General features: G+C 33.8%; 1 protein-coding gene across 7 annotated transcripts in view; it reads left to right on the top strand.

Annotated features, from left to right (window-relative positions):
* The window catches only part of LOC144972794 (cholesterol transporter ABCA5-like), a 151,631-nt gene that overhangs the window by 63,238 nt on the left and 60,864 nt on the right, over window positions 1–27,529 (top strand). For 6 of the 7 annotated variants that reach the window (XR_013645428.1, XM_078914440.1, XM_078914439.1 and 3 more), the window contains 11 exons: window positions 398–548; window positions 2,251–2,419; window positions 5,551–5,609; window positions 6,776–6,909; window positions 7,733–7,885; window positions 11,571–11,690; window positions 12,248–12,386; window positions 13,827–13,917; window positions 16,738–16,877; window positions 24,214–24,309; window positions 24,972–25,144. Coding sequence is in view for 6 of the 7 variants with exons in the window: in XM_078914440.1 (XP_078770566.1) it covers window positions 398–548; window positions 2,251–2,419; window positions 5,551–5,609; window positions 6,776–6,909; window positions 7,733–7,885; window positions 11,571–11,690; window positions 12,248–12,386; window positions 13,827–13,917; window positions 16,738–16,877; window positions 24,214–24,309; window positions 24,972–25,144 (1,425 nt within the window). In the remaining variant the exon portion in view is untranslated. The remainder of the gene's footprint in view (window positions 1–397; window positions 549–2,250; window positions 2,420–5,550; window positions 5,610–6,775; window positions 6,910–7,732; window positions 7,886–11,570; window positions 11,691–12,247; window positions 12,387–13,826; window positions 13,918–16,737; window positions 16,878–24,213; window positions 24,310–24,971; window positions 25,145–27,529) is intronic. The other variant, XM_078914442.1, reaches the window with a different exon arrangement.

Raw genomic sequence — 27,529 nt, 5'->3', positions numbered from 1 at the left:
CGCACTTGAGTGCACTCTAGTCTCTCCTACTCAGTTCGGCTTTAGTACCAGTGACTCTGTGATTCAATGATTACTCATGATGATTATCTGTGAACGGGTCAGCTTTATCTGTTGAGTACCCATCCATGTTTTAACCACGGATAATGGGTTATGAGCAGATAAATGTTGGAGCTCCAAATCAAGGTGATGCAACTTTTTTTTTTTTTTTTTACAAAATTGAACACTGATGATTTTGACTGAAAAGAAACAATGTTGAGCCAAAATATGAGTCTTTAAAGCTTCAAAGTCAAACCCATGTAATCAAGTGGAATTTACCAATATAACTTCCAAATAATTTTGTTTCATTTGTTTCCTTATAATTTTTTTCTTCATCAGTTCAGTTTTCTCTTTTTCTCAGGCTATATTTCTGGATATCCGAGGCAATGGCTTTGGATTCGACGATTCTCTGACAAAGGGTAATTTTCCACTTTATGTCCCCTTAACGATGCTGGTCGTTGACACAATTATATATACTCTTTTGACCCTCTACTTTGACAAGGTCATTCCAAGTAAGTAAACTGCAAAGGTTGTATTGTGGATTTCTTGGAAAACATGTCTTCAGGGTATTTATTTTCCTCAGTTCTAAAAATATTTTAGGTAAAGATTAAGGATTATACATTTATTGAGGGTTTCCTTCAATTTATGTACTTTTTAAACAAGTTTTACAAAAGAAAAATAGGTGTATAACTTTGTATTTTATCCTTACTCAAAATGACATTCTACACACTTCTGTCATAATATCTTTCAGTGTTATTTAGTAGATTAATAAATATCGAATTTTAAAATTAAAACAGAGAAGGCACCTTCTTCCAACTCAAACAATAATTATATAACGAGTAACAATGGGGCACTGCTGTGTAAATGCATTAATTCAAATTAAGAGGTGGAAGAGGGGTCAGTGTTTAAAACCCTCTTTAATGTCTGTTTATATTAATCTGCACTTTGTGACCCTGGAAGAAATTAGGCATTTGTCATTTTTATTACCGCAATTTTTTTTTTAATGTTGAATTATAGCTTCTTTTAATATTACAGTTTTTGTTATGTTGTGTCATGGATTGTAGTTTTGAAAAGAAAAAAAAAATCTGTCTCATAAATAAAAAAGGTGTCATAAAACAAGGTATTCAAGTTATGAATTTGAATTTTTTTTTAATCTTAAGAGAATTTGAAATGCTTTTTAAACAGTGGATCTAAACTGTCATTCAAAATGGTATTTGCATTCAAATTTTAAGAAGTTTAGGATTTACAGGGAAAATCCCCAAGTGTTGACACCTATGAATGCATTCTCCTTTATTATATTTTTATGATTAATAGATCATTTTGATTCAATGCTACACTTGGAGACTCAAATTATGTAGCCAAATACTGGAGATATAGAAAGCATCGTTCTATTTTTTCTCCAACTGTGCTTGTTCATCGAGTATCTGACTGAGTTGTGGCAGCTGTTTGCATCAGCAATCTTGTATACATATAAACCTTCTTGATTTATTATCATTGCTTTTCCATTAGACTTCTATCCCTCTACAAACGTAATATAACTTGACATATTGCTTGCAGCCCTTTTGACAGAAAGCTAGTTTATTGCAAAGTATTTCCCACAATATCTAACAGACCCAACCATCCAATCACTGCTTGGTGGGTGGGGCAGGTCCAAATATCTCGACTTGACCCGTGATCCCAGTCCGATTATGTGTGAAGTGAGTGCTGTACTGAGTTGTTGGGTCCCCCTAATGTAATTTTTAATGTGATAATATTTTAGATGTTGTGTTTCGTATGCTACGGATGATGGTGTAATCTTAGCTACCATGAAGGGAAAAGCTCAGGGAATGTTTAGTTATAATCAAATTTGTAATCAAAGATGTGATTTTTTTCTAATTGTGTTGGGCATTATTTGTTTATCTATATATTCCCAGTGATAACAGCAAAAGCAGCACGAAAAAGCCACCCTTACCTCTCTTTCTTCCTTTCTCTTTCTTGTGTTATTGACCTATACAGAAGGTCTGTCCATAGCTTTTACAGTTGATATCTTATCATCCAGTTAAACTATAATATATCTTTGGTATTGATTTATTGGTAGAGTTGGAATTTACAAAGAATAGAAAGGCTTATAATCAAGCATATTCCCGCACTATTGTTCATAAGATGATTCAGATTATTCTTATTTTTTATTCTCCTCTCCCCCCCCCCCCCCCCCCCTCCCCCTCTTAAATACAGATGAATATGGTGTGAGGTTCAAGCCCTACTTTTTCCTTGAATGGTCCTATTGGTTTCCACCCAAAACAGATCAAAAGAAAAAGCATTTTGATAAAATCTCCAGGAATACACAAAATTCATTAGACATAGAACCTGTGCCCGAAAGTTTGGAAAGTCAGTTGTCTCTGAAGTGAGTTTATGGTATAAGTAAATTGTGTAAAGGATTTGATTTTCATCTTTCTTTTCTATCTTGGGATGTTGGAAAGGTGGGAGCAAGAAAGGGGAAAGGAGAGTGGGAACGATTCTTGTCCTCCTCTATACCATATGGAGCTTCCTGATAGATCAGTTGATAGGGCACTTGCTTCACATGCAAAGGGCTGTTATCGATCCCGGGTACAGTTGAGATTTTTTTCTGTCACCCCCACCCCCTTTTGCTTACCCAGCAGTAATTGGGTAGTGAGCAATTGATGCTGTCTGTTCAGTGCTATGGAAACTGGAATAAACTTTGGCCTCATGGAGCTTATGGCTTTGAAAGATTACTCAGGCCTGTAAATCTTCAGACAATTGTCGGATTTACGATTTTGTTCAATAAATTCTGTTAAGTGCTGACATAAAAAAAAAAAAGTAAAAGTAAAAATATAATTCGTAATGTCAAAAGACTGGACCAACAAAAAAGAAAATAAAAGAGTTTTATTTTGTGCCTTGAAAAAAATCAGTTTAATTCTATTTCGAGCACCGACTTAAAAAAAAAAAAGAAACTTTTTATTTGTCACATCAAAGACAAAACAAACTAGTCAGCTAGGTATATTATCATTCCATCTTGTCGATTATTACCCACTGCAAACTCCGCTGAGCGTGAATGTATTCACTGCCTACTGCCTACTATTCCACAAACGAGAGAGAAAGAGGGTGACAGTGTCTTGTCTTGTCACGAGTTGTCGAACATATGCGTAGTCAGTAATCAACTGACACACACAGTGTGTGCCGGGTTGGGCTGTTTCTCTCACATTTTTCCGACTGACTATTTCCAGTCCCATGCTTTCTTTGTTTCCGTTTGAAAGTCAACTGGAATGATGAATGTGAAATAAATATTTTTCTTTGAAATATGATTGACTGCTCTCAGCGGAAGTTTTCTTTCCTGTGATTGTTAAAATTTTTCTCTTTTTCCTCTAAACGCACGGCCACCCCTCTTCCTCCTCCTCCTTCTTCTTCTTTTATAAGAATTAATCCAAACAAACGAAAGAATCAGCTTAAAAATTTAACACAAACAGGAGGGAAGATAAAGCAGCTTCTCGTGTCAAGCTCTACACATCTTTCAAAAAGGTAGGAATTGTTCTCTTCCTTTCATTTTACAACTAACTCAGACCTGGGACCAGAAATGTATGTACTCTCTCAAATAATTGGGATTTTTGTTTGTTTGTTGTGTTATAAATGAGTTGGGGAAAGTGACATGATTTGACTAATCAATTGACGTGTCAGTGTCATATCTGTGTTTGTGTTTATTAATTAATCTATATTTTTGTCCTGTTGGTCTATTTTTACGTGTTCAAAAAGTTCCAATAATTTTTTCACCAACCATTTACAGGCCTGACTACTATCCATCACTTGTTCTAACTGTGAAAAACAGTTTAAGACATACCTCTTTATATACAGGTTTCATGTTTTTGATAATTGGGTTGATATTCCTCCAACAGGACATGAATACATAATGTGTTTCCTCTTCAGAATTTTCTAGAATAAAAATGAGTTATCTTTTATATGAATTCCGATTGTGAACCACCTCTGCTCTACAGTTTATTTCCAGGTTGATCAATGACCTTATCCTTTTACTCACTCGATGGGGTGAACACAGACTTGAAGGTTTAGATACCATGAACACTAACCTATCTACTCTGATGAAGCGATGCTTTGCTCCCTTGATATTTTGAGTTGTTAAATGATAAAATGGGATTATAATATTATAAGGAACGCCCACTTTTCACAGGTCAAATGCTTCATTGTATATTAAAAACTCAAGAATTCCTTGCTTCAATTTGAGTTAAGTTATAGATTAATTCATGTGTAATTTATTCCTATTTTCTTTATGATTTTACTTCATATTCGGTTCGCGCAAGGATCACTCAAAATCCTTGGTGAACCTGGCACAGTTTTTAAAAAGTATCAAAATGTTTGAAGTTTAAATATAGATACTCGGTATGCAACAATATAATACAAAGCCCCATGTATTCACATGAGTAACATTGGACGTGAAGACCCTGCAAACACTTCCAATGATCAGGCTATTCAAACTGGCACCATTATATTGGAGTCCACTTCACAAGTTATGGTGTACTGCCTACGTCATTATTCATCCCTCCTTCTCTGACAAAAAGCAAATCAATCATACACACACACACACACACACACACACACACACACACACAAACACTTACACACACACACAAACACACACACATACACACACACACAATAAATGCACTATAGGACATATTATCCTAAGAAGTCCAACGTCTTACAATTTACAACACATTCATGCATACCAAGTGCTTTACCTCTGTACAAACAACCGTTTGGGTTACATCTGTGCAATCAACCCCCCTAGGCTAATGTACATAGGTAAAAATGATCTTGTCATTGTCACTTACCGTCATAATTAAAGTTTTTCTATATAATATAAGCCACAAAACTGTAACTTTTTGAAATGTCAAAATATAGTCAATTATATTCTTTTTGAAAACCATGACATTAAGATTGATAATCCCAATATTACCATGGCTACATTATGAATCACCAAATACAATTTAGTGTTTTGTGGCTGTTTGCTTGTCTCTCTAGTTTTCAGATTTGGCAGTTACGCCTGTCCGAGGCTATTTCAGCTAAGTGGCTCTGTCTTCATCCTGTTTTTCTGTTAGGATCTGCTTCCTTAGCCTTTTGTCAACCAAGACCTACCCACTAATGGGGCTTAACCCTAGCATGGGTGGATGATGGGTACTTCCTATGATTTGGTCCGGGGCTGTTTCACAGCTACCCCATTACAGGGAATCCCTCAATCTGCCATCTGGGGAACTGCCAGGTTGGAGTGTTTACTTTCTCCTGGTGCTTGACAATCCCTCCTGGAGTTGACAAGGTTCCCCGGTTCCATATGTACTATTTAAGCAGCTCACATAAAAATGCAAGATATTTAATTTATCTTAAATTTTTCTTTTTCAGTAACAGTAAAATTTTCTTTCACATTGACTATGTAGATCAATGTTTGTGCACTTATTACTTGATAATTTTTTTTTCTTTAAAATGTACAATGATTTTCAAAATTATTTTCAGAATTTCTTCAATATCAAAATCATTTAAAGTAAATAAAAGAACAGCGTTTGTTGTGAAAGGTAGGTTCCAATAAAAAGAGTTTTAATGTGATATACATACAGTGCAGAGCTTATCATAATGTTTCATTTATCAATAGTTTAATACCATATGTGACCTATCGTTTGAAATTGGAATCATGTCTGATGATTTAGATTCTGAAATATTGAATTTTTAACCAAGAATATGAGAGCTGGGTTAAGTTTATTTGTTTTATTGAAGTGAAATAACATATTTGTTTATTGAACAGTAAAATCAAATTTTATATTTATGATCGCTTTTCTTTTCAAGTCACTTTTCAACATCATAAACCATTTTCGCGCAATGAGTCAAATTTATTATTATCCTTAAGACTCATATGGCCTGAATGGTTGAGATTATGTATTATTGAATTCTATAGTGTTGAGACGACTACAAAAACTGCTAAATACATCAGGGATGAAGCATTTGTTTATGGTGAAGTGCTTTCTAATGGATCTGAACACCCAACAATCCAATCAAGTTTGGGACAAATGTTTAAAAAATGGCTGTAGGCAGATTTGAAACCGGTCTACATGTGCATGAGTTGATGTTTCAACAGTTCACAATATAATTTTTTAAAACTTTTGTGAGAAAACTTACAGTTGGTAATAGGATGAATGCAAACAGCCTTTTAGATTCATATGCAGGTTTTTAAAAAGACAAATATAACGCAATTTCATATATAAAGATTTTAGGTTATCTATCTTATAGACATATAGTGGGATAAAGCATTTCTAAGCACAGACAACATTGGTGCCTTACTATAAAACTCAAATTCAAATAACTTTTGAATTGGAATAGATACATATGAAAACAAATTTGAACATTTAGATAATAATAATATATAATAAGTGCCATTTGTATAGTGCCTTACCTCAATTTCAACAAGCTCCAGGTGCATTTATACAATGCTTTTTCACAAAGACACCATCCTCAGTGCACATTTGATTTATTTTTAAGTAGCCATATATGAAACCAGATTTCCATTTCAAACAGCACAAGTTGCCAAATCTTACTAACGCTACATCTTGCCTGTTATCATTGATACCTGAGCCTTTTATCTCTTTTTTTTTAGAAAGTTCATTAGAGAGGAACCAAGCAATGAATGAGCAAACAGATTTGAAAAATCTTATTCTATCATGACTTTGTGCTATTCACTTTTCCTCAGATTTCTCGTTGAATATTTATAAAGGACATATCACATGTTTACTGGGTCACAATGGGGCTGGAAAAACAACTTTGATGAACATTCTGACTGGTGTTATCCCTCCAACTTCAGGAAGTGCAAGTGTCATGGGCTTGGTAAATCTGGATGTAAACGTGACATAATTACTTTTATCTAACTGCTGCTTAAATGTTTATTATTTTTCTTGAAAAAGCAGTCCTTCATTGTCATTGCACCCATGAAACTGAAGACTATTCAAGTACGGAATCTAAATTTTAAGTGAACAATAGACTTAGCTGAATATGATGCTAGTATAATTTAAGTTATGGACTATCCATTTCTGTGAGCAACACATAGTTGCGTCATTGGAAAAGGCTCTTTACTCACATTTTCTCACTACACTTAGGTGTAAAATGAATATCTGGCCATTTACAGCACGTCTCTGTAAAAAAAAAATTGGATTATCGTCCAACAGGTACCGTGTGTCATCCTACATGTTTAGTGTTGCTGTTGGCTAGGGATCCCTTGTTGAGCGCTTTGAGCAACTTTAGTAGATATATAAATGCTCAATCTTTTTTTTTTTAACATGTCACATCCATCTGTTCTATTAAGATTGCACACTAATATGCTACGAAACTGAACCATAGAAGAGTAATTTGCAGTGACAGTCTATAGAAGTTATAGTTGAGAGTTATATACTTTGGGTAATTTTATAATTTTTTTTTCGAAACTTACAAAGTTTTAAAAATATCTGTGGTATGTTACCAATTTTGTGACATAAAAATTTCTTTCTTTCTGTATTTGGAATAAGGGATGAAATATAATGTTAGTTCAAACAAAGTGGTTTCAAATTTTCTTATGGTCGTTATACCACATGCTAAAAAGTGTTATGAAAGTTAGATATTGCAAATTTATTTTCAGGCGTAGGTAGTGACATCTTTTTAAAAATTGTTATTCCAGGACATAACAATCCCTGAACAAATGGTTCAAATTAGAAAAAAATGTGGCATATGCCCCCAGCACAGCATCCTTTTTGATATTCTCTCTTGTAAAGAGCACTTGAGGATCTTCGCTGACATCAAAGGTGTGCCAGTTGATAAAAGGGAAAGCACAGTAAGTATTGGAAGTATTAATTGATACTACTTACATTTAAAGTCTGAGTCATCCACACCATTCATTCAAAAATTTTAATAGATTCTCGCTATGAGATGAATACTAACAAGATGACAGGTCAGTTGCATCGCTGACAGTTATATTGTTTCTGAATTTGGGAGCATTCATATGTAGAATTCTTGATTTAGTCATTTTAGCTTTAAGCACAAATGAAGCAAGAAATTATCAGTCTATATGTGACCACTCTCCTCAAAACATTATTATAATGGGAGGATTAAGATGCTAAAAATTGAATTTCTAGACAAAAATAGCAGACATTTTGAGTTTATATGTTGTACAGTAGAACATGAAAGTAACGTACTCGGAAATAGCGAGAACTCGGAAATAGCGAGTAAAATCTAAATCCCCGTTTTTTTTTCTCTTATTTGAGTCAATAAAATTAGCATGCAAGTAGCGAGTATGAAAAAGAGGTCAACTCGGAAATAACGAGCATTTCCTGCCCCAGCCTAGGACTTCGAACGAAGTAAAGCCCTAGAAAGAGGAGCTACGAAGCGTTAGCTCTCCTCTTTCTAGGGTAAAGCAAAACAACAGACAAGGACGATTTAAATATTTTTAGCCTAGCTTCTTTTCTTTTCTTATTTTTCGTTACGAGTAATATTACATAGTTGCCTAGTCGAGAGTACATAATAGTAGTAGGCGAAACAAATTTGGGTGGGGGTTGGGTGTGTGTGTTTGTGCGCGAGGTAAGCACTGGCAGCCAACATGTCAACATGCCTCACTTCGCAGCATCGGTCAGCGAGTCGCATTCGTTAACGAACGACACGATCAGCGAGAGAGGGGAGCGTGGAACCATCATTTCAGTGGGTCAGTGATTGAGTGATGCGCTTGCTACCCCATCAAACATGCCTAGTGCAATACAAACACTCGCACACACACATACACGAAATCTTGATGGAAATGGAAGGGGTGGATCAACTTCAACTTCAACCTGTGGCCATCATTACGTAGTTAACGAAGGCCGTTCAACCCCGCCCTCACCCCACTTTATCCACACACAGTCATTTGCACGCACGCGCGGCACACACGCACAAACACACACACACACACACACACACACACACTGTCTTTCCATATTTTTGTATGGCCGAGTGACCTTTCCTGGCAACTCGGGAATAGCGAGAACTCGGAAATAGCGAGTAATCAGGAGTGGACCCGTCGAACTCGCTATTTCCGAGTTCTACTGTATTGAGGAGAGTGAATATGATATTAAGAGTGCCGAAAACCAAAATTTCATATTTTTGAGCATTTTTAGTATAATTTGACCTTTTAGCATCTGGTTCATCCTGACATAATAGTTTTGAGATGATGGGTCACCTATGCGCTTTTCTTCGATGAAGACTAGACAGGCTTTGATTACCATTTTTTTTTAGGCCGGCTTCATTTCTCCGAATGCTCAGGAAAATAAACTTGAACTCTATCTCTCTGAATGGTCAGCTAGCTGATGGATTACGGACGTGATGTCGATGCAAAAGTAAATACTCAAACAGAGTGGACAGGGAATTCTCACGAATCATCAAGCTAACGTTTTTTAGGCACATTGTTGACAAAGACAGATTTTATCAAAAAGTTGTGCTATCGCAAATACTCCATGGCGCGTTCACTTTTACACTGCACTATCAAAGAGAGAAAAGAAGTAAACCTAAATACCAAATCCAAAGTCTCAAGACAGGAACATATATTGAAAGACAGGATAGCACAAACTCAAGATAGAAGTCTAACAGAATGTTGGGAATAAAAGACAGAGCGTCCAAGCACTGGCACAAGAAAACCAAAAAAAAATGAATACACATTCGGAGAAATAGAGATCAAGTTTATTTTCCCGAGCATTTAGAGAAATAGTCACTTTGATTTTTTTAACACGTCAGTCGTGTAGATAGAAGATAGAAGGCACTGAGTAAGGCTTGAATGGGAATCTTTATACCTTTATAACAAAAAGAATCAAAATGACAATTGAACTAAGTCATGTTATCGACAGAATGAATATACTCTCATTTTGCCTTGACCCTGAAATTGACCATCAATCAAAGTTGTTCGAGGGTAATGCACACAGAGAGGGAGGGAAAGAGAGAGAGAGAGAGAGAGAGAGAGAGAGAGAGAGAGAGAGAGAGAGAGAGGGAGGGAAAGAGAGAGAGAGAGAGAGAGAGAGAGAGAGAGAGAGAGAGAGAGAGAGAGAGAGAGAGAGAGAGAGAGAGGGAGATTTAAAAATATAAAACTGTCAGAATTTGTGTTTCTGATGAACTACTCACTTTTCACCTCTTTGCCACCCGCGATAATACGAGCAGAATAATTCTTTTTTTAAAAATCATACTCTCTTGACATTTTGTTTTCTTTGCTTTTTTAAAGTGAACCTGTTTCAGTCTCAACAAAAGTCTCATTGACTCCCTCCTGATCACAAACTGCAGATGAGTAGAATAGAACTCTACTTTGTTGTCATTGTATGCACTGTACAAATATTTTCTGGTTGTACATTAGTTTTCAAGACAACAAGCTATTATTAATACATAATTGTTCAGAGAAAAAGATTTCCTTGATTTTTGTTTAATCAAATTTGTAGGTGGCATTTATTATTATTTTTACACGACTTATTAACAATGATTTTATTAACAATGATTCTGTCCCCCAATTCAAACATGTTGAGTCAGCAAACTTATCTTTATCTTGAACATTTTAATCAATGATACCAATGATATAGATTTTGCTCGAACATTAAATCTAGTTGAGGAAATGTTTTCAATGGTAATCTGAGACACAAGGACAAGCCACACATTCAAAAGTGTCTAATGTGTTAGGGAAGAATGTTTTGAAATGTAACCATTGTGACATCCACACATAAGTGCTCCAATTTTTTTGTAATACATTTGCCCTCATTTAAGATGAGGCTTTTGATTTGAGGTAATTGAATTTGATTAGCCCTTTGAATTAATTCAATGTTTTGAAATATCTTTTTCTTTTTGTGGATAATTTCTTTCCCCCTATTTTGCTGGTTGTGATGAGTCAAGATATGATGGAAAAGAGTGCAATTAGATCATCTCTTTCTCTTATCTTTGTTTTTAAAAACTGAGTGCTTCTGTGAAACTCCATCAGATTGAGCATCACTATCAATTTGCAGTTTTTACTCAGTTTCCACACGCCCACTTTTAAAGAGGTTGTAGAAATCTGCAATCTCTGGGTCTTTAATATTTTGACTCCTCTATAAACATCTTTTTTTCTGGCACTGATGTAACCTGTAAGTGTTTAAAACATGCCGCGTCCTCACAGCAAAGGTTATTAATTTGTCATAGGAATAAATGTTTAAGTATAATAAAAGAGTTTTTACACCCGCTGCATTCATCATAGGGGAGGGGTAGAACAATCTACCCTAATAAACCCCAATTCCATTTTTAATGAAAATATCTTTGGTTTATATATCTAATAATCATCATTCTCCTAACAGTCTGACTTCTGGCAACAATTGCATTTTAGAAGTAATTTTAAACAGAATGATGTAGAGGAAATATTAATGTTGTTTTATTTCCTCTAACAGAAAGTATTGATATTTATTAATTCATCAAGAAAAAAGAATAATGAATAGATATTTTTCAATCGCCAAAAAAAAAATACAATACTTTCATCCTGCTTTTATAAGGTGCTTCAAGCTCTTAAAGATGTAGATCTAGAAAGTCAAGGAGATACATTTGCTGAATATCTAAGCGGGGGTCAAAAGAGGAAACTTTCTGTAGCCATAGCACTGATTGGAGACCCGGAGGTAAGTTGTATTTCGAATATGAAAGTTTTACATACTAGTTTTACATCAAATAATAATTTGATTTAAATTTAGCAATAAAAATGGGCTGATTGATTTTACTCAGATAAAACTTGTAAAGATAAGCATGATATCAATTATATAATTTATAAAATTGTTTGATATTGCCAATATTTAGACTTTTTAATAATGTAAGACAGCCAAACATGAAGAGGATTACATAGAAAATACATTTCCGAATATTACAATGTTTGTATGTATCTAAAGGTTTGATTAATTTTATTTTCATCTAAAACAATATTCCTTGGTTACACTTTGCAAGGCTAATACTTTGATAGTTTGACTTTTGATCATCCCTTCTATAATTTGATATTCTGAAGGATGCTACGTATACAAATGTGCCTGAGATATTATGCTTTATAACAATGTTTGACAATCATAGTTGTGTGTATTAATTTTTGTGTAAGTGTTCACCTGCATATTGTGTGTTTATGCATTTGTGATTGTGTTTTTCCACCACATTGAGATTTAATCTTCTTTTAATAATTATTTTATTATAGCTTATTTTTTTGGATGAGCCAACAGCCGGCATGGATCCTTACTCTAGGCGTAATTTGTGGTCATTACTAAAAGAGAGGAAAGACGGACGTGTTGTTTTGTTGACAACACAGTTTATGGATGAGGCGGATATTCTTTCAGGTTAGAATTAGAGATCATAAAAAAAGAGATCACAGCTAATAGAACCTGTTCTTATGTAGATTTACTCAATATTGTCTTACTTTCATTGTAAGACACCTTTCTGTCTTCAAATTGGGATTAGCAATTTCCTAAAAATTGGTTCTCATGGGCTTTGTTCTTGATAGAGACTAAATGTGCTTTTGTAAAAAACTGCCATCGGTATGACCACATAGCCGCACTCTGGTCGTGTTTAAAGAAGGCAATGATTTTAAAACAAAAAGAATTCCTCATACTTTTCCAACGTAAAAGAGTGGCAACGTTTTTAAATTTTTATTTGTTATCAATTGATATACAACAGTATTAACAGTATGATGTGGGTTCTTGCTGAATATGAAAATTGATTTTGTACAACTTCATTTTGTTATCACTGCCTGCTTCATACTGCTGTAACCACTTGAAAATAATCTCATACAAACAAATCAATATTTTAAAAAACATGAAAATGCTTTTAAATGAAGTGTAACTTTTGATGAGTGCAATATTGGAATGACAAAGAAGGGTCTGAATTCTCTGCATATTTTATATAAGAATCTTCTTGTAAAAAAGTCATATGATCGACTTAAAGAAAAGTTTTATCTCGTGTTGAATCAATATATGATGATATATATTTTTTTTGCACAATAAATGCGAGTTTTAATAAAATAAATAATATCCAAATTTTTAGTTTAATCAGAGAAATTATCAATAACATAATTCTTGTCTCTATTTTCTTCATTGTCATGTATGCTTTTGATTTTGACAGTTTTTAATGTCTTATAGCTTTTCCTAGCCAGTTACAGTATCTAGTGACTTTTTGTCTCTGTATGCTTTCTTAAAATTTTCTTCCAGAGTGAAGTGCTCACTAAATTAACCTGCTACCACCATTTTTGTTGACCCCCCCCCCCCCCCCCCCCCCCACCTCCCCGACAAAAACAACAAAAAACAGGGAAAAATTTAAATGAGGCTGTTACTCTGAGAACCAAATTTTGAAGTCTCTTATATAGGCACTTTCTAAATGTTTAGTCAGAATATATAAGAAATATATAAGAACGGACTCAGATTTTATAGATTGTGATTGTCACAAAGCAGTATTATGTTGGAGTAAAACAGAAGCTGAAAATTCAACAGAAATATTAAATGAAACAATTTTTGTTATAGTTTCAAATACCAACGTGACAAAGGAAATATGACTATTTGGTCTGCAGATGTGTTGTAGAAGCCGTCAAATTTGAAATACAGATTGAGATATTTCCCTATGCATTACATATGGCTTGAAAAGGACCAATGATGCATTGTACTACAAATTTATTAACTACAACACCAAATTCATTCTTTACGGGGTACAGAAAATAATAAATACCTAAACTTTGCTGTATTAAGCGTTACTGCACTATTCTCTTTCAATTCACTGCTGTTTCATAGATCGCAAGGCATTTATTCAAAAAGGAGAATTGCGCTGTTGTGGATCTTCCCTTTATTTAAAAAACAGATTCGGCATCGGGTATCATCTTACGTGAGTTTATTTATTTTTTATCATTTTTTGTTTGTTTGTTTGTTTTTGGGATTAATTATTTTGTTTCAATATAAAACTGCCCTTGCGTGGTTTGAATCAGTCAAAGGAAGTCAAACTATAATCAGGTATGCAATGTAAGACTCAGAGAAACGAATAACAGTGGGTGAAAAAAGATGGGATGAGAAAATATGACTTCTGGTATCAATCGCTATGAAATCTGTGGACTTATTTTTTTCTTTTGTGTCATCTTTCCATTAGTTCTGTACAGCGTTGTGGCCTGGAATTTTGCAGGATGGGGCTAACTCAGACTTGAATGTATGATAAACACTATGTATGTTCCATAAATAACTTTCTTTTCTTTATATCTTAGAAAACACAGTTGCATACAATGTGGACTAAAGTACCTTTATTGCGCTAGGTACTCAACATAGTTCGTGGTGATGTCCAAACATTTCTGCTACTGACTCAGCCTGCTGTGAATTGCAGCCCCATTTTCCAGCTCTTTTAAAATGACCTCTGTTTCTAAAACAATCACTTCTTCCGACTTGAGACGTTGTCCCTGAAAATGTTCCTTCGTATAAGGAGAAAATGGAAAATGTCAGTTGGTGACAGGTCAGAACAATATTGAGGCTGATCCAATAATTCCATGCTGGATGAGTGCAAAAGTTCCATTACCACTCTGTGTACACAGGGTAGAGGTGAAAAATTACACCGTCAAGAATTTCAGAACACTTTTTCCTATTGCAAGGTCACAGCTTGTATTGAAAGACCATTTTTAATAGGTTGCATTTACAGTAGTACCTGTAAGAACAATTCACCATAAAATAATGCCTTTTTGTCATAAAAAAAAGCAACATAATATGCAGGACATTCAGTGCAACCTTTTTGCGACAAACTGACTTTTAAAACCTGTTTCTCATGAATAGACCCAGGTCATGTCTCCTCTAAGTGCCTTGTCCATAAAGTGATGACCTTCACAGTTGAAATGCTTATGAAAACTTCGAGCACATGCCACCTTTTGATCTTTTTTCTACTGGCTCAACAAACGGGGCTCCCATTTTGAAAACTATTTTGTTTTAAGAAGTTTATTGGTCAAAATTATGTATATTGAGGTAGCGACAGAAATTTCTTTTGATAATTTTTGGACTTTTTCTCTTGTCTTCCCTACTTAAATGCCTTGACGTGGGAAATTGATGCATCCCCACATGCCGTCACTGGCCTCCCAGATTTTGATTCATCCCCAACACAGGTGTTCCCTACTTGAAATCCTTTTACCCACCCACTTACCATGGGAATTGTCGAGGCATGTTCTCCTATTGTGGAAATGAGCTCTTGACACATCTCTAAATGTTTATTTTCCATAAAGAGCAAAAAACTTTACAATTATTCTAATATCATATCTGAAAAACGATTCTTTGAAATTTATGACATCTATATTGCTGGAAAAAGTCTTGCCATAGAGGGTCTACAAACAGTTTTAGATTCAAATCCTTCAATGAAGTGATTTGAAAATGTTATGAGAGTTTTTAAAAATGTTGTTCTTTACATGTTTGAAATCTTATATGTATAGGTTAAAATTTGTAGATTTTACAGAAAAAATAAAATTATTTATAGAACAGACCTCGTATGGTCACAAACAAGACACATTATGAGCATTCTCCTAAATTTCTTGATGGAAGAAAAAGGCTCTCTTGATCCTCACTGAGGTCAACTTATTGGTCAACTTAAATTATATCCTTATGAAAAGATAGGATAGCAATTGCGTTTAGCCTGTGGAGTAGGATTTCTGGCAACAATTCCATCCTTTCTAGTGTATACCAAATATCTTCTCAGGTTCAGCAGTATCAACAGGAGTGGTTAAAAGAGTTTTTGTTGATTTGATGTCTACATATTAGTGATGAGATATACCAGACTTTTTTTCAGATTTCTCACAATTTTAAGATAGATAGAAAACTTGCATTGGAATAATAAACTTTTGACTTATTATGGAGAGAATCTTTATCTAATAATGGATTTTTTTTCTTATTGATGTTGAGACAATATGTTGGAAGTTTCTTTTCATTACGGGGAAATCGGTTGGGCTGAACCAGAAAAAAAGGTATTAAGAAAATCAGAGCCCTAATATTTGTCAGTCAGCTGTGTTATAAGAAAGTCACTGTACAAGCAGCATCTTGTGTAACCAGACAACACCTCTTGGGCCCATATATGCGAAGTTAGGAAAGCTTTTCTTTATTTGGATAATTGCACTGGAAAAAGCTGGGATCATGCGTCCTGTATCAACACCAGTTGTTTGCCTTGATTAAAACTATCTGATCAGTATGTCGATATGATCAAATACATCCTTGAAATTTGACTGAAAATTATTGAACTATAAATAGCCTAAAATGTTCAGGTCCAAAGGCCTTGTGTCTTGAAGTATGGTTCCATTCATAATCTCTGTATTTTGCTCAAACACCCTACAGTTTGATCAATATAACCCAATATAGTATTCAAAATCTTTGATATATATCTAAAAGTCTACCTTGTATTACATGTTATGGAAGGCACATTCTGTAAACGTCATTCGGTGGACTTGATCTTTTAGAAAAAGAGTAAAGGAAAGTTGCAAAACGGGTAAAAACAGACATAAAATTGTATTGCATCTGGGATTTTTAAGGATGTCTTTTTTAAACACAAATACAAAAGACAACATTCTATTAATTAATTATTCCTTAATTAAAAAAAAAAAAATTCAGTAGCTAATGACAACTAAACCTCCTGTATGAATGCATTATTACCTTTATCTATTTTAATGGATGATACATTATTCTCTCATTTCAGAATGATGATAGAGTCATATTGTAATATTGGGGAACTGACCACGTTCCTGATATCAATAATTCCACAAATTAAACTTCAACGGTCTCATGGACAAGAGGTTGCTTATACAGTTCCTCTTAGTGACATGTCAAAGTTTTCAGGTAGGCTGTTGAAATAAATCATTGGAAAAATTGTTTTAGAAGATATAAAATAAAGTGGTTCTTCCTGGTATATCAAAAATGATATGATCGACATTGATAATGTCATTGTTCTTTCTCCTTTTTATTTATTTCTGAGCACATATTTCTGACAAGAGTAAACCATGTGTTAATTTTTTTGTGCATCTTATCAAAATCTTATCAGTCTGGACTTCATATTTCAAAATTTAGCATTTAATTTTCTTAAAAATTCTCATATCACCTATTTCTTGTAAAGCACCATAGAACACGTAAGGTAGATTTTGGTGCAATATAAATTTTATTTATTTATTTAACTATAATTGTTTTGCATGTGTACATAGCAGTGCTAATGGTCATGATGAAGGTAGAACAAGATAAACCAAAAATATTTTAAATGATATGGTTTTATATATTCTCATTATAAAGTTATTTACAAAAGAAACTAGACAGTTTATATTTGCTATTATCTCATATAAGAGAAAACATATGGGTGCATGGTATATATCTTAAAAAATAGACACATTTTTCTTTATGTTGATATATCGCATGCCTTTTGTTACAATCAAATCAGCACACAGCAATCATATTGTTAAAAACAAATGTCATCTTCAAAAGGAAGACTTCAAAAACATACATACACAAAAAATGATGCAGGTTTCCAAAGGTAAGTACTGGTCTACTCATTAGTAGCATGTGTAACCTCCGTTTGACTGCATGCAGGTCTGAACATGTCTCCTCATGGGATGAATAAGGTTCCGAGTTTCTCCTTGTGGAATTGCCTCCCACCCTTCCACCACTGCTCTCCGCAATTCGTTCAGATTTGAAATGTCGTTCCTTGCAGACACGGGTCGTCCTAAATAGTAGAGTCACCGCCTAGTGAAAATAAACTCATGGTGTTTAACATTCGTTTAAAAGTTTATTTTTCTTTACAGTTGGTAAGATTGATATCTCTGAAAAATAGTTGGCCAATTGGAATTACAATTCGACCACATGAAGGTCAACCAGAGGTCACTAAAGTTCAAATGAAGTTACCTACATTTAACAATTAATTACTCGTAAATTGTCGATATTTTATAACATCTTTAAGAACAAAAAAAACTTTATCATATGTTAAACAAATCACATATACACTTTTGTTAATATTCCCTTTGATTTGTAAGAGTTATTGGCCTTGATTTGATTTTTAGATGAATAAAAACATTACTCTTTTTAAATTAACATGCGAACTGCACTTTATTTTATATCACTCAAATAATGTTTACTCTTTTGGATGTCAGTAACAAGCATATAAAGTTATAAGCAAATAAAAAACATTAGATTGAGTTATCGCCCATTATAGAAGAGTCACTGCATCGTGCAAAGACTCGAGTTGTTTCACCTTCCGTGTGGAAGTTTATTTTTCTTCAAATTTGGTAAGATTGATACCTTCGGAACAAATGTGGCCGCTGGGAATTTCAATTTGACTTCTTGAAGGTCATTCAGAGGTCAGTCAAGTTCAAGGTCAGCTATATTAAACATTTAATTACTTGCAAATTATCGATATTTTATAACATATTTAAGAACATAAAAACTTTATTATATGTTAAACACATTAAAGGTACACTTTTAAAAAAATATTCCCTTCGGTTTGTACGAGTTATTGCCCTTGATTTGATTTTTAGATGAATAAAAATATTCCTCTTTATAAAATAACCTGCAAATCACACTTTATCTTCTACTACCCAAATAATACAGTTTACTGTTTTGAATGTCAGTAACAAACAAATAAAGTTTTAAGAAAAATACACAACATTTGATTAAGTTATCGCCCATTATGATATAGTTACAGAACAGTGCAAAAATTTGATTTGTTTCACACTCGTGTGTAAGTTTGTTTTTCTTCAAAGTTAGTAAGATCGATATCCTTGAAAAAATTTGGCTGATTGGAATTTCAATTCGACCACTTGAAGGTCATCCAGAGGTCACTCAAGTTAAATGGTAGTTACATTTAACATTTAATTACTTCTACACTTTTGATAATTTTAAACATTTTAGAATAGGAAAACAAAACTTTATTTTTTGTTGACAAATTCGCAGACACAGTTTTGGGGAAATTCCTTTCAATTTGTTTGAGCTATTGCCCTTGCTTTGATTTATATGTGAGTATTAATATTCCTTTTTTAAAGAATACCTTGCACATCATGCTTTATTTAATCCTAATCAAAGAATAAAATTTGCTTATATGGATGTCAATCACAAGTGTGTAAAGTAATAAGTAAAACTAACAATATTTGACAGACATCATCCTTTAAAGATTAATACTACAGATCGAGTAATGGCCCATTGAGAACAGCCATATCACGGATAAAAGGGGTTAAATAAATACCCCAATGTAACTGGAAAGTAGAACATTTAAAGCAACAAGCAGATTTTTTGGGGAAAATGTCTTATAATTTGGATAAACCTGATCAGTGATCTAAAAGAATAATTAGGTATGTATCATCAACCTTTCCACCTGTTTTATCATCTTGAGGATTACCCAATGGATACAGATCGTCGGATCTCCTTAAATGGGTGGTAGATTAGAGTCATTGTCTCCAATGTGATTTGTTTTTACTTTATTGTGTATCAGAAAAAACATCTAAGGAAAACATATGAAAATTTTTTTGAGGAAAAGTGCTTTATCAAGAATCTTACATGACTGAATCTAGCACCTAGAGTAGATGCTGGTTGGGACCGTTATATCCCTCGGTCTCTAAAAGAAAGCAGGAAAAGAAAAACGAGGTCATAGCAGTCGGCAATGTGTGATTGATTTGGTCAAAATTTCAAGGGACTGTCAAACTGGCAACATTTTTTTTTATGAATGCAGACAAAAAAAAAATACTCTTCAAATACCTGTCTTGCATGCTTGTGATGGAAACAGACAAAGAGGGAAAAGGACTGTATATGACATTTGGCAAGCATCTTTGTCATGGGATTTCTGTGGGACAATGCAACCACGAATTCTCCAGAAAATCAAAAAGGCGATGATCTCTCACAGAATGCTAGTCTGGGTTATGAACTCCCTGACAAATTAAAAGGCAGGTTCGAGTAGAAATGGCAAGCAGAAGGACTGATAAGCCGTAATTTACAAATCCTGTTAATCTCTTTAGTAGCTTCCATTTGTTGTCTACTAATATTTTGTTTTGTTAACAGTTTTCGAGGCATTTCACAAGAAGAGACTTATGCAGTAAAAATCTGAAAAAGTACAATGACTCTTTTGAATTGAGACAAGATACCTAAGATTTTTGTATTCCAGTTCATAACATATCAACAATATATTTTGTAATTTGGCAGGTATTGATTTCCCAATAGGCTACGAGTATTAAAATTAGTTACAAGCATTTACATTGAATATCATCTGATGTAGTTGTGTTCTTCAAATTATTTTTAACTTATTCAGTTGCTCATATTTTTTCTTGAAAAGTGTTGTTTTATCAACACTTTTCTAGATGTTTCACAAATACACACTTGTTTTTTTTTTCCAATGTGAAGAAGGGCGATTACTCATATGAATTTTGATATGGAGCTAAGATATTTTATATAGAGCCTAAAGACACATAACCAAAGTTTTTTTGTTCTTAGATTGCTATAGATTTCCTATTACCTTTTGAGTTCTATTTTTAGTAATAATTCAATGGGCGATAACTCCATTAACCATGATCCGATTTATTTGCAATTTGGAAATAATGTTATTCTCTGGATGAGCTGCTATTTGTTCTCTTTACAGGTTATATTTGTCTTAACAGTTTAAGTGATATTCCGGAAAATCGTGTTCTTTTTAGAAAGAAGATGTAAATAAAGGGCAATAACTCATTGAAATGATGTATGAATTTAATTAATTTTTCTTAGGTGATATATTTGGATCCTATTAAAGTTTTTTTGTTATTTGCAAGTTATCAAATTCTTGATATTAATGGGAGTTCTGAATTAAACCATAATTTCACTTTGTTTGACCTCTATGTGACCCCCGAAAGGTCAGATCCAAGTTCCTATCAGACAAAAATGTTATTTTCTTGTCTGCTTATTTGGCATATAAAGAAAGTTAAACTTTAACACTGATCTGAAACGCCAGTGGCCTCAGGGACCCAACTAAAAATGTCCCACGCATGCTCGATGCAATTTAAGTATTAAGCTTGGTCAAGACATGACCTCGAAATTTTGTTGGTTCAAAAACTCGTTGGTTATGCGTGCAGTGTGTGGACACGCATTGTTGTGCTGATAGAGGGCCAAATGTTGTTGTTTTTTTAGAAGAATGGAACAACACAAGGGTGAAGAAAATTGTCAACATAGTGTTGTGTTTATGTTTCCATCTATCAATTGAAGGTTCGTTTTTGAATCAGCACATATTCCACCCCATACCATGACACTACTTCCACCAACAATGCCCCTGTCGTTCATCTTAATCAAAAGTCTTGTTATTGTTGACTTTGAACAGAAAAAATGATTTGCAACCTGAGTTGCCAACAAACCTGCTCTGCACATTCCAATTGCTTGGTTTCTTTCAGTGACGGTTAAACAAACCATGATGATAAAGATACAATGGCAAATTGAATGTGGTCTAATTTTATTTACATTTCTACAAAACAATAATGTGTTATCGAAACCTATGTCTTTCCTTTCTCATTCAAAATTCACAACAAATGATTATTTTTCTCATAATTTTGTGTATGCCATATGTTGGATTTTGTAGTGTAAGATTTTGACATGCGTTCTTTAAACGGTCATAAAAAAGAAGTAGGTCAATTGAATAGCAATAAATTAGTATCAAATTTTACAGAATTGAACAATGTATCATACTGTCTAATTTCCATTATTTAATTTTAAATTGCAAATGAAGAGGAAGAGTTCAAAGATCGTTGCGTTAATCATGACGCCGAGTATATTTCAGATATTTATTTTACATATTCCTTGCTGCACCAATAGTTTAAAATGTCACAAACCTGTAATTCGACCAAAGATGACCACTTTACACAAAACTGCACGACTGATATGGGCACGTGAACTCCAGAACTGGGATCAGAACATGTGGGACAGCATTTTGTTCACGCACGAATCGCTTTTCAAAGTTAATTCCAGAAACAAACGAACTTTATGCTATTGACGTTGAGGTAAGTGTTTCAATGACTAAAAACCATGGTTGAAGTAACAAATCGAGAATATGGATCTGTAATGGTGTGGGGAGTGATAAATGGTGGTAGAAAAACTGAGCCAGTATGTATAAACAAATGACTCTACTCAGACCCAATCATTAGCAATATTCTTGACCCAATGGCCGTCCCGTTTATTCAGAATCAGAATGATCAAATGGTGATTTTCAAGTTTGTGAAGGCCTCGCCACATAGAGCTGGTCAAACATCTGATTTCCTGAATGACTCAAATTTAAGCGTGATGAACCAGTGGCCAGCTGTGAACCTGATATGATTCCCATTGAGCATGATGTGTGGGATTTTATGAAAGGAAAGCTATTTTTAAAAGAAGAACAAAAATAACAAACTAAACAAGAAAGCTGTCCAAACTCCAATGAACTGTTCGATAGATTAAATACCATTTTGAATAATATACCAGCAGTAACAGTCCATCAGCTGACATCATCAATGAGGTAAAGAGTTGTGGCATTGATCAATTTTAACAGCATGTGTGCTCGATTTTGCAAAATCGTTTTTTTTAATGATTGGTTTTATATATCTGTAACATTTCAACAGTTTACACAAATTCAATAAATTATACACCACAAGAAAACTAGTTTCGTTAAGTTTTTGAATATGTATATTATGTCATTGTAACTGTTCCAAGTAGTATCAATCTTTAGCAGAAACAAACTGTCTAGTTTCTTTTGTAAAAGACTATATTTGGACGCTTTTAAGAACAAGTAGGCTATCCCAGATTTTACTGTGTTGAGAAAATCAACATTGAAGATTTCGATCCCATAAAAAAATGTCCAATTACTCAAATACTATTCAATAGTTTTTTTTTCAAAACTTTCTGTGTGGAATGATAATTGTAATTGATGATGATAAAAGAAAACAACAAATACATCACAGAATTCTCTTATTTTATTAAAACAAATGGGTTAGCTGAGTTGTTCATATTTAAACAATATCACGGAGCAAAGAATTTACATTATATAATAAGGGCTATCCCACCCAACTTGCACATCGGGCCATCCCTAGTTAAATGGGCTATCCCATCTTACACATGGACATGTCTGTTGCGAAATAATGGGCTGTCCCTCTCACACATGCAGTCAATTTAATCAATTTTCCCAAATTAAACCCAATTTAATGCCTTAAATTTTATTTTTTATGCGTCGTAACACATTACACTGACAAATGAAATGCAAAACATTACCTGATATGATGGCATTGTAGTTTGGTGGGGAATTTTCTTCATTCAGTCGTGAATTCAACATGACTCGTGTTGAAGCCATGTTTGACGGGTTAGCCCGTTTACACTTATGTACACATTGTGTTTTCGGTTAAAACACAAGGCAGTTTATACCGATAACGATGCAAATAATCGAAATTGATAATTGAAGCCTTTTCAGGGAGTTGGACAATGCCCACTTTTGACCCCTTTGTAATTATTTAAAAAACCGAAAAATCTGGGATAGCCCACTTGTCCTTAAAAGCGTCCATTTATACTAAGTGCAATTAGGCATTCGGCTTCAGCTGTTTACTGAGAATTATACTGATTGATAGATTATCTGATAGACAGCGGCTCATTATAAATGTTACTACAAGATTATCATCCATTAATCTATATTTTATGATAGTTATGATAAGAAAACAAACTCAACATACAACTGACACAATCATTAGAATTGAAAACAGATTCTGAATGTCCGGGTAAACCAGAAAATGATAAGTGTACTTAATGTTAAAATGATCAGAGACAATTTGTTATTCACGTTCTTAAAAATTCATTCTCTTTCTCCTTGGATAACACAAAATTCTATGGCACAAGCCTCATATTTCTGTCTCTAAATTCAATTTAATGTTATAAACTGCTATCGCATAATACCGTCTCAAGATCATGGGTCACTATTCAGAAAAGCTGTATATCACATCTTATCATATTGGCGAAAGGCATTGAAGAGATAATTTTGTCTCCTCAAGAGATGGAATCTTAAAGCCATCACAGGGTTCACCTGATATTTTAGACATCACTATAGTGCATGACTCTAAATATTTCCACTAGTATGGGCTGACGTTTATGCCAGAAATAATGACAATGTCTATAATAAACTACAGGGAGTTAAAGTAGTTGTGTTATCATTGTATCAACTTTTTTTTTTCAGAACTGTTTGGAAAACTGGATGAGTCATCCTGTTTCTTGGGGATCAGAAGCTATGGGGTGTCTATGACAACTCTGGAGGAGGTTTTTCTCAAACTTGGTAAAATAAAATGTTAATTGAGGAACTTTCTCTCTCAAAACGTACAATTATCCTTTACATATTTTGTTTCTCTTTTATTTATTTCCTTTTTTTAATGTTCTCCCTCAGCTCCTAAAATGCTTTTACGTTAGGTCGGCATTTAAAAAAAAATCTTTTGATTTGCTATTGTATTTTGGCTTAGGTGTTGATATTTAATAAGCTATATGAATCAGTGCTGTTTTGATCTTCTTTATTGTTAATGATGTCCATATTTGTAAAGTTAGGTAAGCTTGTTTTTATTCTCATGCCCAAAGAAAATGCGAATAATTTTGTCTAACGTTTTAAATATGTCATGTTTTCATTTGGGGGAAAGCTATATTTTTTCATACTGTAAACTTGAACACATATTATTCAATTTACATTTAACAGTGATTCAGAGCAAACATAAGTAGAAGCTTTGAAGGCTCTGACACCTTTCTTCTACCACTCTTTTCTGCATTCCTTCTTCATCTTATGTAATACCTATTGCAATGAAGTGCTGTTTGCAATAATATTTTCCCATGAATTTTACTCATTACAAAAGTTGGCTTAAGTAGTGTCTTGATCATAAAAGGTAGGTCCTGATTTGCTAAAAAGTCATCAAGTTTTAAGCAGATTTATTTTTACAATTCATACTGTCTCAGAAAGACTCTATCAAAACGACGATGCACTGGATTCAGAAGATTTGGATCCTCGCAAGAATGATGAAATCACATTTAGATTGAATGATATGACCAAGGAGAAAGTGTTTTTTACAAGTGACGTCTTGAAAGATGGAATGGAACTCCAACAGCAACAATTTGTTATTTTGCTTTGGGTAAAAACACGCTTAGATGAAGTTGATATGATAGCAAACTTTTAGCCATTCTTAGTGGTATTTATAAATTTAATTTTGTCACTTATGCACATTATTTATTGTAGCTTATATGGTACTTAGAATTTTTATTTCAATTTTGATATATATTTACATATTATTGCCACAGTACAATAATTTTTTCATAGCAAAAGAATAGAACAATTTGCATTTTACAGGGCAGCATGGCGCAGCGGTACGGTGTACCGAGTTTGACTACCCATCTCATTGTGTGGCTTTGAGCAAGTCACCTCGCCCTATCTCATTTTGCAGTGCTGCACTGCGGTTGACAAAGTAAATAATTTCAAAAAGGACTATGAGATTTGATACAAAGAAAGGTCCTGTATTATACCAAAACAAATGCAAAGAAGAATATTTTACAATATCAATATCAGGTACAAATGTTAAAAGTAAAATCAACATTGATGGCCATATAAATGGAGAAAACAACCTTGCTACAAAGAAGAAGCACGTGCTGTATTTAAGGTTTTGAATTTAAAAAATCAATACTCTTAATAAATTAATCTATACACTAATTGATCTGATATCATGTGATCCCAAAACAAAAACAAGGAACATGATAGGTTATGGAAAAATCAAATTATTTAGATAAAACAACGACCTAAAATATTGCCTGCACACATTCTTCTAGTAAATTTTTACACAACTCTGTCAGATCTAAAATATATAATGGACAATGGACAACACCTCCAATAATGATTCATGATAAAGAGACTAGATCAGAAATTTTCCAAGACAAAACAAGCTACAAATTCATGATCAAAGTTCCAGAACTAAGGTGACATAGCAAGCATGGCAATGGCTTCGTCATGAGATTTCAAACCCGTCAAAATCAAAATCTTGAAAATTAACTATGGGTTTTGAAGAAAAAAATAGGCATTGGTGATTCTTACAACCTCAGGAGTGCTACTCTTCATGATCGAGTTTGTGGGTAAAACTAAATTATTTTTTTTTACTACACCTCTCGATTCACTAACTCACTCACTCATTCCCATAACCAAATTATCGCTGGGACGACTTGTGGGATGGAGACTTCACATCTTTACACCATTCTTTCCGGTCGTTGACCTCTTGATTAACAAAGATTAATTTGAAAAAAAAAGCTCATAAATTGTTCAATAAATTTCATCGACTCATTAAAGAAGAAAATAGATGTAGCATATCTAAATGCCAATCATTGTTGACTTTGATACTGGTGTAATTCCAAAAATATGGAAGTGGGAAGCTGATATTGTCCAAATAATCTTTAAAAAAGGAGACAAAGGTGCAGCGCAAAACTATTGACCAATCTTACTAACATGCATATGCTGTAAATTTCTAGAGCATGCAATACGTAAGATCATCAATTAATGAATACATTGAGTCAAATAACATCTTTAAAAATAAAATCCAAAAAGCAAAATACTTGAACTTTTATATAGCACTAAATGTGTTCAAAGCGCTTTACAAAGGGTCCCTGACCAACATCAACAATTAACATTAACATATAGAATAAGACGTAATGTCTCTTAGGCAATGTTACAATTTTTACCGACAGAGACAACACAGCTAGCAGGGTTCTCATTTTACACCTGAGTAGGGTGAGAGAATGTGAGTAAAGAATGTTTTCTAAGGACTCAACTATGCACCAAGTGAGGATCAAACCCAAGACCTTCCAATCTTAAAGCAGTTCTCATGCAAAACTTATAAATCTCATTAACTCATGACCTCACATCAGAACAAGTCAAAGGTAGACAAACTGGCATAATCTTCCTTGACTTTGCCAAGGCATTTGACAAAGTTCTCTTCCAACCACTTTTTTGTAAACTTTACAACATAGACAGTAGATAATAAACACTACACTTGATTGCCACTTTTATATGGAAGAACACAAGCAGTAAAAGTGCTTTCCTCAATAGAAATCTTAAGGGGGTGCCTGTTTTGACTGATGTCCTTGCCTACAATACTATTGTTAGACCCATAATGGAATATGACAGCACAGTATACCACCCTCAATTCACTAAAGATGTAAAAGTTGTGGAAAAGTCTTAGAATAGAGCTGCAAAACACATTACAGGCAGTATTCAACAAAGCCAACAAAGGACTAACTAAAAATAATTGGTCTGGAAAGTTTGAAAACAAGAAGAAAGAAAAATAAACTAACATTATTTCATAGGGTGTACACAGGAGCTGTGTCCTTAAATTGATTAAAATGCAAGAATTGTTATTCCCCCCCCCCCCCCCAAAAAAAAAAAAAAAAACCCCACAAAAAACAATACAAAAAAAACTAGAGGGAATGAAGCCAGAATTTGTCTGCCACAAGCAGCCCAAATGTACACCATTACTCCT

This window comes from Berghia stephanieae, chromosome 5 (assembly GCF_034508935.2).
Source record: "Berghia stephanieae isolate SIO BIC M18660-M18661 chromosome 5, UCSD_Bste_1.3, whole genome shotgun sequence".
Taxonomy (NCBI): Eukaryota; Metazoa; Mollusca; class Gastropoda; order Nudibranchia; family Aeolidiidae; genus Berghia; species Berghia stephanieae.
The sequence above is the reverse complement of the archived record's forward strand: the minus strand, read 5'-3'. Positions and strand labels throughout refer to the sequence as shown.